Below are 19,245 nucleotides of genomic sequence, written 5' to 3' on the forward strand. Positions count from 1 at the left end.
TGCATCACTTTTTTCTAAAGCACTAGCATTTGATTCTTTATGTTTATTCTTGTATGATATTTTCTAAAGCACTAGCATTTGATTCTTTATGTTTATTCTTGTATGATATTTTCTGTTATTTAGTGCGTTAGCAAAGCTGAGTGAAAAAAAGCAGGCTTTTAATGCCTATAAAGTTCAGACTGAGAAAGAAGAAAAAGAAGAAGCAAGATCAAAATACAAAGAAGCTAAGGAATCTTTTCAGCGTTTTCTAGAAAACCACGAGAAAATGACTTCCACAACCAGATACAAGTAAGGTTTCTAATGGTGTAGGCCCTGTCGCTCCTGTCATGCTTCTTGCTATCTCATCCAAAACAGATGCTAATGGAAACAGCTGTATAAATGAGGATGTAGCAATTTTATAAGATATCAAAAAATCATTAACTTACAGGCTTACTGAAGGTATTAATTAGGGAATGAACATAGTACATTAATGGTTGCCTGTTTTATGGTCTGCAGAAAGTGGTGTTGGGGATAAGGGCTATTTACATTACAAAGCCTTACCTAATATGAATTGTTCTAAGAGAAAATAGAGGCTTTTGCTCTTTTTTAAATATTTTATTGAGTGTTATAGTTATCCTGAGTACTGCATTTGTGAGCTTATAGTGGAGAGAATGTCCATTGCCTGTCTTTGAGAAAAAAAAAAAGGATCTAAAATTATAGTGATACAGTAAGCTAGTAACACTTGATTTCATAATCTTTAGAAAAGCCGAGCAAATGTTTGGGGAGATGGAAGTTTGGAATGCTATTTCAGAGCGTGATCGGCTTGAAATCTATGAAGACGTTTTGTTCTTCCTTTCAAAAAAAGAAAAGGTGCGTTTTAAATTACCAATATTTCAACATTCTGAGTAAGATTTTTTCTTTATTTAAATTAGTAAAAGTAAACAACACCAGTTTCTTTGATTTCTTATGTTGTATTTGTATGTTGTATGTCATATTGATTCATTAGAAGCTATGTTAAGAGATAAAATGAGTAACTCTTAAATCTTCTTCCCCTCTTAGTCACACATACTAATAAGTGATTAAAACATGGTGGTGCTGATTTATTCCAATATTTAACTCTGTTAAATTGTTTTGCATCTATTATTGAAGGATATATAGATGAAAGTGCAAGTATTTCTAAAAGTTAAGCATAGTTGAATTTCAGTGAAAACTTGGGTATTTACATGTACACTGTAGCCCTCATAAATTGTATCTATACTGCATGCTGGTGAGGACATGTGTTTATGGAATGAGGATAGAAAAGCAATACAGGTTTTTGGATTCCAACTTCAAAGAGTGATGGAAAACTAAAGGTAAGGACTCTGTTACACATTAAGAAAGAACAATAAGAAAATGAAACATGTTACATTTATGTTAGAATATCTTAAGTAATTATAATTCAGATACCTTGTTTGAATGTTAAAGGAATTATCCAAACATTTGTTGTAGGAACAAGCAAAGCAGTTACGAAAGAGAAATTGGGAAGCCTTAAAAAACATACTTGACAATATGGCTAATGTTACGTACTCTACTACTTGGTCTGAAGCCCAGCAGTATCTAATGGATAACCCAACGTTTGCAGAGGATGAAGAGTTACAGAGTAAGAACAATGCGCACATAAGGAAGATAGTGAGAGGCAGTGCCCCCAGTGGGACTGCTCTGACTTTATGCAGTTGCCAGCTCGATTTTACACAAGGATTTGTATTTTTGGAAAAAAAATACTTTATTTTATAATGGGTTGTTTCTAATTGAATTTTGCTTTAGGGAAAAATACTTTTCTAGAGATCCAAGTTACTTTTAACAGATAATTATTGAAATATGTAATAAGTCAACCGTTTGTAGATTACTGGTGTCTTGTAAACAAAGTAAAGCAGCTGCACTTAGGAACTCAACGGTGACTGACAGCAATCACACCTGCATAAGACAAATCGCAGCATGGAGATGGGTGTTGGCTGCAATTTGCGTAGCTGTAGAATGTTAGCAACTACTGATGGCTGCTGGAGAGGGAGGCAGTTTTTTTTCTGAAATATAGCTCCTGATAAATTTGACGACCCTTAAGTGGAAGACCCTCTATCCCAAGACATTGTTCTTGACGGGTTTAAATAAGTGTGGAGTGGTAGGGACCACAAAGTTAGCTGAGTAAGTGGAGAGTTTATCTGTGAAGAGGCGGGGGGATGAATATCATCAGAGTACACACAAAACTCTTAGAACTAATAAAAATTTGTATCAATAAAATAATGAAAATGTATTTGGGATTAAGTATAACATTGTTCTGTTAGTTCCTTTTGTCATGTGCATATGCGCTTCCCTTTATTCTTTGTAGTATTTGAAGGCTTAAAATTTGTATCATTACAAGATCATGTCTAAGTTCAAATGCAAGTATTTTTGAGCACTGAATTTGAACTTTTTGTAGAGTTTAATGCAAATAGTTAAACTATCTTTGTTAATATTTCAAATTTATTTCTTTTTTATATGAAAAATACTTCAGACATGGATAAAGAAGATGCATTAATATGCTTTGAGGAACATATCCGGGCTTTAGAAAAGGAAGAAGAAGAAGAAAAACAGAAGACTTTATTGAGAGAAAGGAGGCGGCAGCGTAAAAATAGGGAATCTTTCCAGGTAATAGAAAAATGCCTTTTCGAGTTTAGTCTGTAATACAGTCATTGAATTTCAACAAGGATCTCCTTGTTTCCAGTTCACTACATAAACTTTGTTTTGGACCATATATGTCAAACTCTTGAATTTCTATATTTTAGAAATTGTTCTTGGATATTTGAGGCAAGGCTGTAGCAAACATTATTCTACTTGAACATAAGATTTTAGCTGAGAAAAATAGCATGAGGAAAAAGGATGAATAATGAATATATGATTTCCAAAGAACATGCTATAGTACAGTTTAGGAGTGTAACAATTAAGCTCTTATGGGAGTTTAAACACTTTGAAAGTAGTGTATTTTTATGTCTAATTTTAGATTTATTATATATATGAGTTTACTTCCTACATGTGTGTATGTACCATGTACTTGCCTGATGTTCAGATCCCCTGGGACTGGAGTTAGAAATGATTTTGAGTGTGGATGTTAAAACCGGAACCTAGGTCCTCTGCAAGAGCTGCTTCTGCCCCTAACCCTTTCTTTGGATGATTTGTTTATGCTCAAAACACTTTTACTCCCATGAAATGGCAAATATTCTTTGTACCTAAAAATGTTGGATAGCACTAATAGAAGCATTTGTGATTTTATTAACAAGTTTTAACATGTTTCTGTATATTTCTAAGGATTTTTCAAATGTATTTATTTCCTCTTATACAGATATTTTTAGATGAATTACATGAGCATGGACAACTACATTCTATGTCCTCTTGGATGGAACTGTATCCAACTATTAGTTCTGACATTAGATTCACTAATATGCTTGGTCAGCCGGGTGAGATTCTTTTCTTTCCATACCTAACCTGGTAGTTGGAGTGGAGTGGAGGGTGAGGGGCAGCGGTTGGTGGGGTAGGTGTGTGCCTTATTTTATGTTTGTTTTACAAACAAAAAGTAATTGCAGCTCTTGGTTAGAGCTAGCTTTTTGACTTCTTTAGTTTTTTCATTAGGATCAACTGCACTTGATCTTTTCAAGTTTTATGTTGAAGATCTTAAAGCACGTTATCATGATGAAAAAAAGATAATAAAAGACATTCTTAAGGTAAATAAGACACTTGTTCTTACCTATTTGAAAACATCGATTCCTTCCTTGGAGTTTTGTGTTACTTATAATAAGATTTCTGGTTTTTAGGATAAAGGATTTGTAGTTGAAGTAAATACTACTTTTGAAGATTTTGTGGCAATAATCAGTTCAACAAAAAGATCAACTACTTTGGATGCGGGAAATATCAAGTTGGCTTTCAACAGTGTAAGTTTGATTATCACTCATCTAGATTATCATTCATCTGAAAATTACTACTTATGGTTGTAGGCTAGTGGGGTAAGATACTGTGAATGGATGTATAAGGTAAAGTCAAACAAAATTTATAAGAATGATGGCTCTCTTACCTTTTATTGTTGTAGGTCAAGTTGAAACATTTATAAATGATACTGCGATACTGCTTTTCAGAACAATGAATATTTGAAACAGGACTTACACTATCATAACTTATTAGATATGATTTTTTGATAGTTACTAGAAAAGGCAGAAGCCCGTGAGCGTGAAAGAGAAAAAGAGGAAGCACGGAAAATGAAAAGAAAAGAGTCTGCATTTAAGAGTATGTTGAAACAGGCTGCTCCTCCGATAGAGCTGGATGCTGTTTGGGAAGATGTATGTATACTCGTAAATTGTCTGTAATGGGGACTGTGCTTTACAGTTGAAATACACTAAAATTAGTCATAAACCATACTAGATATGTCAAAAGTCTTCTGTGATTTGAATTTTAGAGAGGGTTAAAAATTGTTTGAACAACCGCCACCACCTGGGGTCAGGGATTCTTGGGGTAGCACTTGCTGTCTTGGGACTCGGTAGGTCAGGATGGCCTTGATCTCAGAGGTCTTCCTGAATCTGCCTCCAGACATGCACTACCATGACCTGCTAGAATTTTTTTGAAAGACAAAATACTCACTTTAGGGCTTATCACAGTTTTACCTATAGCTCAAATACCTTTTAGTCGTGATAAGATTTTCTTGGCAGGCCGGGCAGTGGTGGCGCACACCTTTAATCCCAGCACTCGGGAGGCAGAGGCAGGTGGATCTCTGTGAGTTCAAGACCAGCCTGGTCTACAGAGCTAGTTCCAGGACAGGCTCCAAAGCCACAGAGAAACCCTGTCTCAAAAAACCAAAAAAAAAAAAAAAAACCAAAAAAAAAAAGATTTTCTTGGCATTATCATATATTCATTCCATGTCATTGCTTTACAGATCCGAGAGAGATTTGTAAAAGAACCAGCATTTGAGGACATAACTCTAGAATCTGAAAGAAAAAGAATATTTAAAGATTTCATGCATGTGCTTGAGGTAATTCTTAGTTTATTGTGACATAAAACGTGAAACTTTGAATTTAAAATGGTCAAGTATATTTCTTAACATGCACTGCTGTTTTATAATTCTGATCAAGGAGAGTGAGTGTTTTCTTTCTGTAGAATTGTTTCAAATGAAAAACAGGTTTGCATGGCCTATATTAAAGCTGGCATCAGATTTGCTGTTTGTTTGTCAGCCACATAATAAGTTAGTAGCTAACAATAAGCCTCGGAATATCCTAACGTTTTCTTGGAAAACAACTAAAAATAAAACTGTTTCAGAAGCTGTACTCTTATTAGATGTGTGAACTAAGTTCTCACAACAAGTCAGTGATGTTACAAATAAGCCAGCTGTGACTGTTACAAATAAGCCAGCTGTGACAACTTGAAGTAACTTGCAGGAAAGGTTTTTCTAGCTGTGCTTTTTGACTCAATTGGAGTTAAGGAGACAATTGAACAGGCAAACTCGTTCCCTGCAAGTTTAAGAACTGGAGTTCATATCCCCCAACATGCATAAATTCAGGGAGGATATGGTAGAATGCCTGTTATCCTAGTGGTATGGCTAGCTATAATATCAGAATCTTCTGTTTCTGGGTTCCAGTGAGCTATATACCTTGCCTCGGTATAAGGTGGAGAGCAAGGAGGAGAGCAATCAGTGTAAACTTGTGAATTCCACATATAGTTGCATGTTCGTTTGCACACACGTGCACCCACACAAACTGAGACCACACACATGTGTATACACTTTTTTAAAAAAAAAAAAGTTCACTATGGAGTCACTTCTAGACAACTAATGACTTTTAAGCCAAAAGATAGTATGCATTTATCATAGTATTGATATGATAGCACATGAGTAATAAAATTATCTGTTTTTGACTTCAATGTTAACAAATTGCTCTGTTACCATGAACTCATATGGCCTCTATATAACTGGTCCTTGTTGGCCTTCAGTTGTTTATACTACCTTGTATTATATAGGATCCTCACAGAAATATAGAACCTCAGGCTCAATTCACATAAATCTTGCATCAGTTTTAATCATGCCCAGATTCTGAAACATTTGACTGTATTTGGAATTTTGAGATGGTGTGCACTAGAAAGTGTATTACCTATCTTTTCTTAATTCAGGAAACTTCCAGGTGCTGAAGAGATGGTTCGGTGGGTAAGAGTGCTTGCTGTGGAAGTATTAAAAACAGTTTACCCAGCACCCACTAAAAGTAAAGCATGCATGGCTGTGTGTGCCTGTAACCCAAGCACGGGGGATGGCCAAAAGTAAACCTTAGGTGCTTCGCAGCCAGCCACCATAGTCAGAACAAGGGATTTCTGACATAGTGAGAAACATGTCTCGGGTGAAAAGTTAAAGAAGATGCCTGTGTCCTCATCTGTCCTCTGCATGAGTCCACGTCCTCACATTTTCATGCATACATCACACACAATCACACACATAGGATCTTCAGCTGTGTGATTTTGGTGATTATGAACTAGAGCTAATGTAGTGAGTTGGTAAATGAAGCTAAAGATGATAGCATAAAAAAGAGCTGAACACTTCCAGATTTTGAGACCAGTTAAATTAGGCCTTGAGACAGCATTCAGTGAGATAAAGATGGATTCCTTCTTAATCATATTTTCCATTTCTATTTATTTGACCAAAGGTGGTGTTTTCTGATACATGGGTATAGCATTAGGAATAAGCAGCTTTTACTGCAGCACCTCTCCTTTCTAAGTAACCTCATAAATATTTTATGATTGTGTATGCACATGTGTAAGTCACAATGTGCATTTGGAAGTCAGAAGTTCTCTCCTGCTACCATCAGGGTGCGAGAGCTAGAATGTGGGTCTTGGTCTTAGTGGCAAGCACCTTCACATACTGAGCTGTTTTGTAACTGTCCCCATGCCCACAACAAGTTGTTCATTGTTACGAACACAGTTCCATAAGTATTCCCTGTCTGAATAAGTAGGAAATGCTTCTGAGGATAAAAGAAAGAGAAATAGGTTTTGTAAATCTCAGTTTAAGGATGCCTGTGAGGTTTTACCTTATATCAGTGCTTAGCTTACTAAACAAGATGCCTAAATGTATTATTACATCTAATCATTATGGAAAGAAGTTACACCTTTCTAGGATATAATACTTTTCCTTACCAACCTTTGACAAAAAGCACCTCATTTTGTAAAATATCTAAGGTGTAGAATAGCTAAAAAGAATAAGAAAAACAATGATTTCTTATACAGTCATTGGGCGCCTTGTCCTAACAAGGTATTACTTTTTTTAAGATCTCATGTGTTGAACTTGTAACATTTTTGTGTGATTGGCTATGTAAAACAAGTGCAGTTCTCTTTAAAGTTTTCTTTTGCCACTCTAGCATGAATGCCAACATCATCATTCAAAGAACAAGAAACATTCTAAGAAATCCAAAAAACACCATAGGAAACGCTCCCGTTCTCGATCGGTAAGGATGTAAATTGACTGTAACATTTTACCAAAATATTTGTGAGCATTATTATGAATGAATTTATGTGTGTTGTTTAGGGATCAGAATCAGATGATGATGACAGCCATTCAAAGAAAAAAAGACAGCGATCAGAGTCCCATTCTGCTTCAGAACATTCTTCTAGTGCTGAGTCTGGTGAGTTTTTTGGGTTTTTGTTTTGTTTTGTTTTTTAACTAAACCGTGACATTTTGATTTCCTCATTTTCTTACCTTTTTTTTCTTTCTATGCTCTACAGAGAGAAGTTATAAGAAATCAAAAAAGCATAAGAAGAAAAGCAAAAAGAGGAGACATAAATCTGTAAGAAAGTTTCTATTTCTTAACAATTGCTAGGCTTTGATCTAGAAAGGATTCATAGGGCCTCTCATCTAATTCTTTATAACCATTTAGCTTGGCACATAAGAACAGAATGTATAGGTCTTTTGCCTTAATCTTTCATTAAAATCACAAGCTTCAATCAAAAGACATACACCAGCTGTAGATGTATATTAGGTTTACACAGGAGTCTTTCAAAAATGTTAGTGCTTGAGTCCTACCACAGGTGTATTCAATTAGATTGGTTGTTTTTGTTTTTCCTGCTGCCCACTAATACTTGCCCCGATCTAACACAGAACTTTTTATTTAAGCACTAATGTTTTAAATAACTTGTCTTTTCATAATAATTTTGATGAAGAATTATGCCCCTGTCAAACTTGTACATGACCTAGTGAGCAGCTTTGTTAGCCTTCTACATAGCTTTATACATAAACCATAGTTAAATGTGCTTGATGGAAAATGCACATGAGCTGAGGGTGTTGCTTGGGGGGGGGCGGGGGGGCGCCTGGATTCTAAAGAATAAGTAGTTACACTGTAGTTATTCTTACCCTGTAGTTACACTATGATATAATCTGTTAGTGAGGCCCTATCCAAATGTAATTCTTCCTACTGGAAACACTGCTTCTCTTTCCCATGACAATGGAGAAATTCAATCAAATCTCGGGTTCAAAGTGCGATATGGTGGCACCCACCTTTAATCCCAGCACTCAGAGGCAAATCAAGACAGATCTCTCAGAGTTTGAGGACAGCCAGGCCTACACAAGGAACCCCTGTCTCAAAAAACCTTAAAAACAAATAAAACTCTGGTGTTAACAAATTACATTTTACCTCTCTAAATACACCTAACCTAATAAATGTGATATTCTCAAATATTGCCTACATAAATCTATTTTAACAGAATGTTATCAAAATTCTGACACGTTCATTTTTATTTACATAGGATTCTCCAGAATCAGATACTGAACGAGAGAAGGATAAAAAAGATAAAGATCGGGAAAGCGAAAAAGACAGAAGTAGACAGAGATCAGAATCAAAACACAAATCACCTAAGAAAAAGACTGGAAAGGACTCTGTAAGTACTTTGAATTATGTGTTTCCTGTATGCACAAAAATGAAAGGGGGGGTGTCCTGTTTAAAACAGAATTGTGTAAAGAATAGGCTCTTTGTCTTGGCTCTGCTAACATTGAAGAAAGGATGAAATTCTCTTCACTGCTCCTCATGAGTGACCATCTGTTTGAGTCTTTTAGGTTTATATTTCTTAAAAAAGAAAGTTAACAGCACAAAATATTTTTCGCTTTAACCCAGAAAGAAAGAAAGATGTGGTCTGAATGGTGCAATACCACTAAGTACATTGTGCACTTTGTCCTAGGTTTTCAAATTATCAGGGTTTCTCTGTGTAGCCCTGGCTGTCTTGGATCTCAGAGATCTACCTGCCTCTGCCTGCTGGGTGCTGGGACTGAAGATGTGTGCGACTGTGTAAGATTTAGACGACTCAGATCAGGGTCCACAGTCGTCTTGTTCATAACTCGATAATCTTCCACAATGTAATATGATTATATCCAACACTTTTCATCACCTCTTCCCAGATCTGCCCCATTTTTTTAAATCTTTTGAATGAATCTGTCATGACCTCCATAAAGAGTGACTTATCCTCTGTACTTACTTACTTCTTCTGTAATAGTGGTTTAAACAAAACCATCTTACAGGTGCACTCCACTTTTCAAAGGGCGTATCTCAGAAATGAAGCAGTATTAATCTTGTTTATTTAAATCTTTTCTGCTTATTTGCGCATAAGATTGCAAGTGTTTACCCAAAATCTCTTTAAAATTATCAAAGAACATACTGCCTAGGAAGTGAGCATCTGGCTTCCATTAAGTAAGATTGTTTCATATTTAATTGTGTGTAAGGAAAGAAACTAGTATATACAATTTTTCCTTGATTACAGATTTTAGCATAAACTGAAGTAGTACCATATATAATCCCAGTCTTTGAATTTTTCCCTAATGAGATCCAAGGAATACTTAATAACCCATTGTTGGGCTTTGGAGTTTTAAAACCCTGTGAAATGTGTTTAAGTGAATGAAACTCCATGTCTACTTTGAAATGTTTGTAGTTAATTTTTTTTCTTAATATTTTCAGGGTTAACTTTAACTGTAATTATGCTGAATGTCTTTGCAGGGTAACTGGGATACTTCCGGCAGCGAGCTGAGTGAAGGGGAGTTAGAAAAGCGCAGAAGAACACTTTTGGAGCAACTGGATGATGATCAATAAATTATACCAAATATATGTCTATAGTATGATTTAAAGTCTAATTCAGACCAGGGATTATTTTAAGTTCAATTTACAAAATAACACTGGGTTTTAATTGTGTCACAGGAAAAAAAGTGCATTTATGTATTGTTATTGTGGACTTTATAAAAGCAAAGGAAATTGAAAATAACTTGATTCTGTATCAAGAATCATATTTTCCTACAGTCATAACTGTCTTTCTGTGACCCTTTCCTAGGGCACTGCAGGATGGATTAAAAGTGGCAATTTACTGATAGCTGCAGACGTCTCTACTTTGTTCTAAGTCATGAGGTGATTTGATTTACTTTATAGAAGTTGGATTTTGACGATATAATGAACATTTTTTTGATAATGTAGTACAAAAAAAGCACCAGCAACCCATGATTAGACTGCTTTTTTGTGCACTACTAAACTGGTTAAAGCCAACGTTATCTTTTATGGTGAGCTCTTAAGAAATGGGTGTTTTTGCTGGAAACTTGTAGACCTTTACCTGGTGGTGCTAATGAGCACTGCTGTAATAAAGCCACCATTATTTTTTATGAAACATCTGAATACATTTTAAAAAAGGCTAGGAGGGCATTATTTTGAGCATCTATTTTGAGGTGATGTTTTAAAATAGCTAACATCAAATCAAATTGTAAATTACTTTAAATATATTGCCTTAAGGACCTACTAAAGAATGTGCCACCGAACTTTTGAGTGATAGTTGAAATATCCTTGTGGGGGGGGGAGAAAAATCAATGTTGACTGAAACATTTTCTTTGAATTTTTAATCCAATCTTTCTCTTTCACTTTTTTTTTTTAATTCCATTGAGGAGGTTGTAAATTGCCTTCCTTATTCACTGAGAAGTATTGAATCCATGGTACACAGTCTAAAACATTTCTGATTTCAATATTTTTGTACATTTTTATCTATTATTAAACCTTCTCTTATAGTGTGCACTAGTGTTTATTTCTACACAAACTACTCAGCGCTAAGGAAATTGTATGATCATTTACAAGATAATAAATCCCTGAAATTTTGTTTCATCCTTCCCATGGTAGCAATATTGCTTTTTTAATATTTAGGAACATGAATTAGTGCATTTCAGGTCCTTAAAAGTGTTTTCATCTATAAATTTCCTATGGAATATTTTAGAAAGGCAATGGCTTAAAGATAGAATACTCTGTACGTGCTAACTTTTGAAGGTTAGTAATATCATTTATACTATTTTCCTTCAGTGCAGGAAGGTGTTTTTGTGTGTGTGTATGGTTTTTTGTTTAAGTATAATTTAGCACTTAGTCTTCTCTTTCATCTTAGGTATTATCTTTGTTCTTTTCATTTGATCTCACTGAGATTGTCTGTTTCAAGCTGAGATTTAGATAAGACAAATTGTTTCGTTAATTTAAGTGAGTTGGGACAGATCAGTACAACTATTTTTCCATCCTGTCCAGTGTTTTAATTAAATCTAGTGGCCACTCTTAAAAAACTCAAAAAAGGGAGATTCTTTGTTTCTGACCTTCTCCTTGCCATGTCATTTTCTGTTGTGAAATAAGACATGACTTTGAGTAAGATCACTATCTTTGAGAAAACGTTAAATAATCAAATTTCTTGCTTGAGTTTAGTCCTTCCATTGTATGTTACTCAAAATACCTAAGTTTGGCAACAGAATTTCCTTGGATTTAATTTTCAGAGGTGCCAGGTTAGCAATAGTCAAGATTGCTAATGAGTCTGAGCACCTGATGTGGAGGTCAGAGGTAGTCTTTAAATTATGCATATGATATTGGAGGGAAACCTGTAATGTTTCACAAGCGAAATTAGAATCTGTAAAACTTGCTTTTAAAGTACAACCTTAAGTTTTTGATACATTTGAGTAAAAAGCTATTGATGTGTTTTAGCATGTCCTCAAAATAGATTTCTGTATTTATAATTTCTTCAAATTTTCAGATCCCTATAAAACATTATAAATTTCAAAATATTCCTGCATTAACCTATGCAAACCAGACATAGCAAAAAAAAGTGATTATCTTGATTAAACAGATTTTTAAAGGCAGTTCTTGTAAATATTACTGTGAACAGATCAATATCATAACTACCCTATTGATTTAAATAGAAGTTTTATATCAGTGTACTGAATTTTTACTGTAGGAAACTGGAAATGTAATATCATTGCTATAAAATATGTAAATCAAGTCTATTCCATTGTCGTCTTTTAATTGTCCCATTAAACAACTTTAGTTGTTAGAAAAACAGGTACTAAATCTTTGGATATTTTAAATCCAGTAGATCATGTTTCTAAATCTTAAGTTTGGTAAGACATGATATATCTTTGAATACTTGTTCTTCTAGAATTGAATCTGACTTATTCAAATGGGGAAGCATTTGTTTATACATTTCAGTTATGACTAGGACTCTAATGTTGAGACCTTATTTTTCTCAGCATCACTATTATTAAGCTTGCTTAAAAAATTAATATTGGGAAAAATCGTGGACTCAGAATATTTAATATTCTTATTTTCTCCTATTCCATCAATTTTATGTGGGAAGATTTGTAAGAGAAGTTAGTATGGCCAGTTCAGCATGGGGATCATTGCAGTCTTCCCAAATGAATTTAAATATGTGACAGAACTATGGATCTCATTTTCTTGCAATGTTACTGTTTTTTTTTCAACATGTAAAACTTTCTGTGCCTTCTGATAAGTTTGATAAATGACTAGTCACAATTACTTCATCTTTTCGATTTTTCTTAAGTGGGATCTGATGTTGAATAGCTATGAAATGAAAGAGGATGGTCCTAGAGTAAGGCAATCCATTTAGAGAGGTAATAGCAACAAGTCTGTATGTGGTTTTCTGTGAACTGTGTGTGGTCTCAGACTGTAGTGCACGGTTTTCACTCATTTCTATGCTTTACTAAGCATTTGCTGAATGCGCCTGCTTTTACTCCATGCTTAAAAGTTGATATGTATTCATTAGACATTTTGCATCCAGAAGAGAAAATTTGGATTCACGTTTTATGTAAGCATTCTAATCAGATAATACTTAGGGAAGTTATGAAGAATGACTTTAAGATTATAGAATTTTAACAAACTTAATTTTTAAAGTTTTAAAAACAATCTAGAAACTAGACTAATTCCTTAAATATATTTACATATAATATTAAATATATTTTCTTTTGAAGAATCTCTTAAGTACCAGATAGATTTTTAATTGAACACGCCTTTCTCCTCTAGGTTAAACTATACTTGATTATTTACAGAAAGGGAAACAAAAATAATGCTGTGTTGTTTTTTTTTTTATGGAACTATGAGAGGCTTATGTTTTCTGATGATGACATATTCCAGGCTAACAATGGTTATTCTGTTTAGTTCATCATTTATTCTGATATCACTGGTAGTCACACAAATTCCTTACCTGGGATATATCTCTTAATTAGGACTGTACCTGGTGCATACTAGGTACTTAACAAATGTGGCACGTGTACTCATATTAAAAGGCTTAAACAGGCATCATTGCAGTTAAACCATAAACTCAGAACTGATGCCTCACTCAAAACTTACAAAATAAGCCTATGACTATGACTTAGAAAGTGCCCAAAGCTTAATGAGAACATAAAATGCTGACTTCTAAGATGCAAACATTTTAGGTGTCTATAAAGAGGATGAATCCTGGTAACATAGCACTCCATTTACAGGATCTCACTTCAGATTAATAATAAAAGGTGCCACATTCTTTGCTTAGCTGTCCTCCATTTTAGCTTGTTTTTCTGCTCTAATTTCCTTAATAAGATGCTATCCTTAACCCTGCTATACTCACAGCTGCAACTGAATGGATTGTAATTCAAGGTCATCTTCTGTAATTGATCTTTGACAGTGATTACCCTAGTGCAACTAATGTTTACATTTCAGAGAAACAGGCTAGCCTACAGCACTGCCCTTCTGTCTGGGGTATGGAGCAGATCACAATCAAGCTAAGCCATTTTTTGATACTATGCTGTGATTGTTACTAGAATATCTATTTGTTACTGATATCTTTGTTTTTTTTGATCCTGACTATTAACATTTTGGGTGTTAGTCTTCTTGCCTTCCTCTACAACTGAACAGAGGACTTACTCAAAAAGGTGAGTAATTGGGAAAAAGTTTCTCTTTTCTATGTAATCACCAGATTTTTACTTCTGTTTATATATTTTCTTGATGTAAAGGACCTCATAGCTTTAATAGTAGACCTTTTGTAAAGAGAAAAATGGCATATTTTATTAAAAGCTGAATTTGTGTTGCCGTTTTTCTTTTAAGTCTGCCCATAGCAGTTCTTTGCTGTGGATTGAAGTGCCCACAACTCTTAGTGCAATACTCACTTTACATAAAAAAGTTAAACCTTACTCTCCCCAAAAGTCTATCAATACAACCTCATGCTGGTTCTTCAGGTCTTTCTTTAAATCTTCACACCGTGAAAATGGATTCCAACAACTTTAAAGAGATGGAAAATGAATCCTGTATTTTACATTTGTATATCTAATAAAAACTAGAGTGAAAGCCAGGTGTGGTGGCCCACAACTTTAATCCCAGCACTCAGGAGGCAGAGGCAGGCAGATCTCCCAAGTTTGAGGTCAGCCTGGTCTACAAAGCAAGTCCCAGGACAGCGAGATCTACACAGAGAAACCCTGTCTTGGGGGGAAGACAAAACCAAAAACAGGGAGAACAGAATTTTATCATATAGTGAATAGACTAGCATTCTAAAAGTATTCATCTGCTATTGCAAATTTTGTTAATTCTGCAGGAATTACCCAGTTTTACAAAATGTATGTTGAACACCAAAAGCAAAGTTAGCAACCAGATACTTGGTTACATTTGTGTCCAGTAGAAATTGACTCAAATGGGTCATGGCATTACATTGATTTGTGTGTGTGTTCATGGACACTGGGTGAAAGCATACTTAATTCTGAGTTAGAAGTAGAGCATTTGCCTAACATGTGGGCCTTGGTTACATCCCCAACAAAAACCACTAATAACAAAATGCTCTAAATCTAACCAAATCTTTCTTTGAACTTTACTGCCATAGTTAAGATGTGTTAACATTCTAAATGTGTAGAATGATTAAGATATTTTGAAAATATTAACTGTATCCCACAGTCCTTTGACCACAGCATGTGGGAAACTGAGGCATGAGAGGCTCATGTTCTCAGCCTGGATGTACAACGTTGTATTAAAGTAATAAAGCATATGAAGGAGTAGTTTTTCTAAGTATGAAACAATCAGTTTTTAAAGATGATTAAAGTCTATCAAAAAAGGTCAAAAAACACAATTCAAGGATTACTGCATATGACAGAATAGTAGTGTAAATAGTTTATTTGCTCAAATGGCATGAAAAGACCAGAAAAGTAACATGAATTGCTTTCATAAAACATTTCTAATATTGCTAAAAAGCAGGACCATTAATAGACAAAAGAATATGCCAACATTACTGTCCAATTTTTAAGCAAATGCACACCTTTGGAAAACAGCTGATTTATTTGATAAAATGTCCAATATTCTTATGATCAAATTAATAGTCATCAAAATGAATGTTGACTCAACAAAAAGACAACAATTTTGGCATGTTCTTTTAAAACTATACATTTATGAATGTGCCGGTGGGTGACAGTTTAAAGGGGTCTGTAAATAGGCATACTACTGTGAAATATGGTAGCTGACTCTTAAAATGTCCTTGTAGTTAAATATATATATATATATTTAAAAAAAAACTATAAGTTAAAAGTAACATTCAGATTGTGTAGCATAGTCTGATGAGCATTTTTAAACAATATTTACAATATTACCCAGGGGCTTAGGTAAGAATTAAAGAGAAGTGTAAAAACCATAAAAAACTGCACCAATCTTATAGCAAAATATCTGTACATTTTAAAAGATCATATAACTACACATCCATGAAAAAGGGGGCTTTCACCAAGGGGTTCACATGAACAATGGTTAAATACTATACAATAATTTTTACAATTAATATACTGATGTACCAACAAGGTAAGCCAGAAGCAGAATATTATGGGATAGTACAAATTTAGCTTCAGTCCAGTCTTTGACTTTGGAATGGATCAAAATGCCTTGCCAGTGAGGAAGTAAAAATAAGTGACTTAACCACTTAACCCTATCAATATATTTAAACTTAATGTGAATTTTCTACAGTCTAATTGGAAATTCTCATATGTGAGAAATACACAAAGCAATTCAGCCTTGAAAACTCAATACAGTGTATCAGCTGTATTGAGTTTACAAAAGGAAAATCGACCCTTCGATTGTCAGAAGAGAATAAGGCCAGGTTCAAACATTACACTAACATATGTAATCTTGAATGCTTAGAGCTTGTGGTAAATTCTCCCTGACTAACAAGGCACCAATTTTTCTATTTTAAGGATTGACCCATAATGGTAATTTTAGTGCTACTTAATAAATATATTTGTGTTACTAAAAGCTGCCTCTAGCTCAAGAACAGTTTCTGCAATTAAGTCTTATACAATGTTTATGCCATCTTGCAGTCATACAAGTGAATGCCATTGTGCATGGTACCCTTGCACAGAAACAACATGAGACAAGACAGACTTCTAGTGACACTGCAGTTGCATCCGGTTTGTACTTTGCTGGGGCCAAATGATAGGACATTATCCTGTGACAGTTTCCTTCTCCCGTGTTACAAGTCCTTAAAAATACAGTTGATGAGTATGGCTCAAACACACAATTTCTTAGACTTCTCAGCAAAGGAAGCCCATAGCAGACACATCCCTGTTATTTACAAATTATCAAGAAACCAGGGTGGGTCATAAGGAACAATCACAATAGCAAATAATGAATTTAATATGAAATTTACATTTTGGTTAAAAAACAGTAACATACTGATGTAAAAAGATTTAAGTCAAATTCTATTGCTTTGATTAATCTGAGCAAGTTATTTCCAATTTTAGGCACTTGTTAACAGGGGTTAAGAGGAAATTCCTATGTGTTTACTAAATCTGAGCCCTTAAGGAAATTTCAGCTGTATTGAAGGCTGCAGCTAAATGGTAGCACATAAAGTTCACATCGGCAGTTTCACGTACACCCTCTTGGGGTCACATTGTTATTTCTGCACCATGAATGGAACGCAGGTTCTGATCATCAAAGCGCCGCCTCACACTTCGTCTCACCGCATCGGCTCGTCTGTATGGTTGGTTTCTAAGATCTGTAAAGAGGAAAATGGCAATGAAAGAACAGCAGCTTCAAATATGTCTTAGCAAGACAAAGCCAGTTGGCAGCCAGTCAAAGCAGCTTGAGAAGAGTCAACTAATGGGCCCTTCAAACCCATTGGGCATTCAACTAAAGACATTTGGCTTTAGTATTTACAATTTAAATAAGATGTAATACTGGTAGGATTCTGAGATTTAGAGATATTTCTATCATGGTCAATATCTCAGCTGGTTGAAGTATTTCTCCGATCAGAAGCAACTACTCAACCTTCATGAGGATCTTAAATATCAAGAATGATTGCAATAACTCTACTATAATACTCACAAATCAGACTGGTTTAAATTTGTAGTTTTGACAAATATGCCAGGAAGAACAGCAGAAACGGGTTCCGTTGTTTGCTTGGCAGCTGAGAACAGGTTTTTATGAATTAAAATAATATCTCACTCCCTTATTAGTCTTTCCTGCCACCTATTATGTTTGTGCTCCAATCAACAGGGAAAATGGGCCCTAGACTGAGTCTATTGCTAATGCAAGGCAGAATGCTTGACATTTAAAAAGATAGCTATGAAGGAGTAAATCAAGCTAGTGCATTCTGGTGGAAAGAGACAGGGCTTTAGTGGGATGAAATGAAGTAACATGAATTTTAGGTAAGCACTCTTAGTATGAAGGCATGCTTTCATGAATAAGGCTAGTCTAGCATGTAGCATTTGATGAAGTGAAGACATGACCAAAAGCAGGTTTTTAATAATCTAATTAAAAGAATTAACATTGTAGACACACTAGACCACATTCTATACTTATCAGTCTTTTAAAATCAACTTTTTAAAAATCTTAATGGTTTACATAGAAACCAATATGTAAACATTTCTACAAGGCAAAAATGAGTGGGACAGACCTATCCTCTTGGGTTTGTCCCCAACAGGCTTGTTAACTTCTAACTCCTAAGTCACTGCAGATTGTGGCCTTTCCCCTATTCCCTTTCACTCTAACCAGTACATTCTAAGTCCTTTCAAGGCCCTGTGGTTTGGGGATCCTCAGATCAATTATTTGTAAAATTCCTAATCTTTCAAAATCTGTAGATCATCTTCCCTGGCCAATAGCCCCCACTGTACCCATTCAGATAAAACTAGAATTGCTGACTAACTAAGACCAATCAACTATTTTGCCAAGCCATCACAAGAATGAGAAAGCCACACGATATTAATGTGAGGCACAAAGACTGGTCAGAATCTCACCAGTATTACCCTTAACCATAAATAAAAACCATTGAACTGCATATAGAAAGGAGGAAGCTAAGTAAAAAGTGATGCTTGCCAGCTCTGTGTATCCTCCACCACCGGTGTGCTAGAAGAAATCCTTACCCTCGAGTGAACATTTGGAAATTTAGTGATATTATTCTTCTTTAAGGCTAAACAGAAAACAAAAAACACAAAATGATGGTTAAGTAAAAATGGGATGAAAACAGAAAGCAACTCAACTTAGTGTTTAACATTGCTGGGCATGTTAGCTAACAGAGGGCTTGGGTTTTACTACAGGTTGTGTTAGGTAAAACAAGGGAAGAATGAGTGTCTTTCTACCCAGCCCCGACCACCTAGTTTCAAGCTGCTTTGAAGATTGGCTCCAGAAAGAGATGTAGTCCAGCAGCAGACAGCCAAACAGATGACAGAATTAGCACTGGTGGGTAAGTACACTGGAGAGCAAGGCAACAACAGTGACATCTTTTGATTCAAAAACAAGCACATACCCAGTTCCATGTCAATCTCAGCACAGAAGACAATGACTATTGACAATGGTACTATGTAAGCAACTATGCATAGGCATATCTTTGCTTCTTTTTAAATGTAAACACTAAGCTCAGGAAATTACTTGGACAAATCTTACACCTTTCCCATTTTCAAGTGCAATGACAAGTTTTCCAGTAGTGTGCTATCTTTCTGCCGCCACTCTCTAGCTGTGGCCT

General features: G+C 35.0%; 2 protein-coding genes across 14 annotated transcripts in view; one reads left to right on the forward strand and one right to left on the reverse strand.

Annotated features, from left to right (window-relative positions):
* Window positions 1-12,272, forward strand: part of Prpf40a (pre-mRNA processing factor 40 homolog A) — a 42,486-nt gene extending 30,214 nt beyond the window's left edge. For 5 of the 9 annotated variants that reach the window (XM_057754513.1, XM_057754515.1, XM_057754517.1 and 2 more), the window contains 14 exons: window positions 124-288; window positions 741-849; window positions 1,468-1,618; window positions 2,507-2,640; window positions 3,332-3,446; window positions 3,607-3,710; window positions 3,801-3,917; window positions 4,182-4,319; window positions 4,910-5,005; window positions 7,368-7,454; window positions 7,535-7,631; window positions 7,732-7,793; window positions 8,749-8,880; window positions 9,987-12,272. In XM_057754513.1, the coding sequence (XP_057610496.1) occupies window positions 124-288; window positions 741-849; window positions 1,468-1,618; window positions 2,507-2,640; window positions 3,332-3,446; window positions 3,607-3,710; window positions 3,801-3,917; window positions 4,182-4,319; window positions 4,910-5,005; window positions 7,368-7,454; window positions 7,535-7,631; window positions 7,732-7,793; window positions 8,749-8,880; window positions 9,987-10,079 (1,600 nt within the window). In that variant the 3' untranslated portion in view covers window positions 10,080-12,272. The remainder of the gene's footprint in view (window positions 1-123; window positions 289-740; window positions 850-1,467; window positions 1,619-2,506; window positions 2,641-3,331; window positions 3,447-3,606; window positions 3,711-3,800; window positions 3,918-4,181; window positions 4,320-4,909; window positions 5,006-7,367; window positions 7,455-7,534; window positions 7,632-7,731; window positions 7,794-8,748; window positions 8,881-9,986) is intronic. The other 4 variants (XM_057754514.1, XM_057754516.1, XM_057754518.1 and 1 more) reach the window with 1 other exon arrangement.
* Window positions 12,273-15,414: 3,142 nt separating this feature from the next.
* Window positions 15,415-19,245, reverse strand: part of Fmnl2 (formin like 2) — a 257,682-nt gene continuing 253,851 nt past the window's right edge. For 3 of the 5 annotated variants that reach the window (XM_057754584.1, XM_057754580.1, XM_057754582.1), the window contains one exon: window positions 15,415-17,280. In XM_057754584.1, coding sequence (XP_057610567.1) covers window positions 17,171-17,280 — 110 coding nt within the window. In that variant the 3' untranslated portion in view covers window positions 15,415-17,170. Of the gene's footprint in view, window positions 17,281-18,599; window positions 18,694-19,245 lie in introns of all 5 variants that reach the window. The other 2 variants (XM_057754583.1, XM_057754581.1) reach the window with 2 other exon arrangements.

Source organism: Chionomys nivalis, chromosome 22 (assembly GCF_950005125.1).
Source record: "Chionomys nivalis chromosome 22, mChiNiv1.1, whole genome shotgun sequence".
Lineage (NCBI taxonomy): Eukaryota > Metazoa > Chordata > Mammalia > Rodentia > Cricetidae > Chionomys > Chionomys nivalis.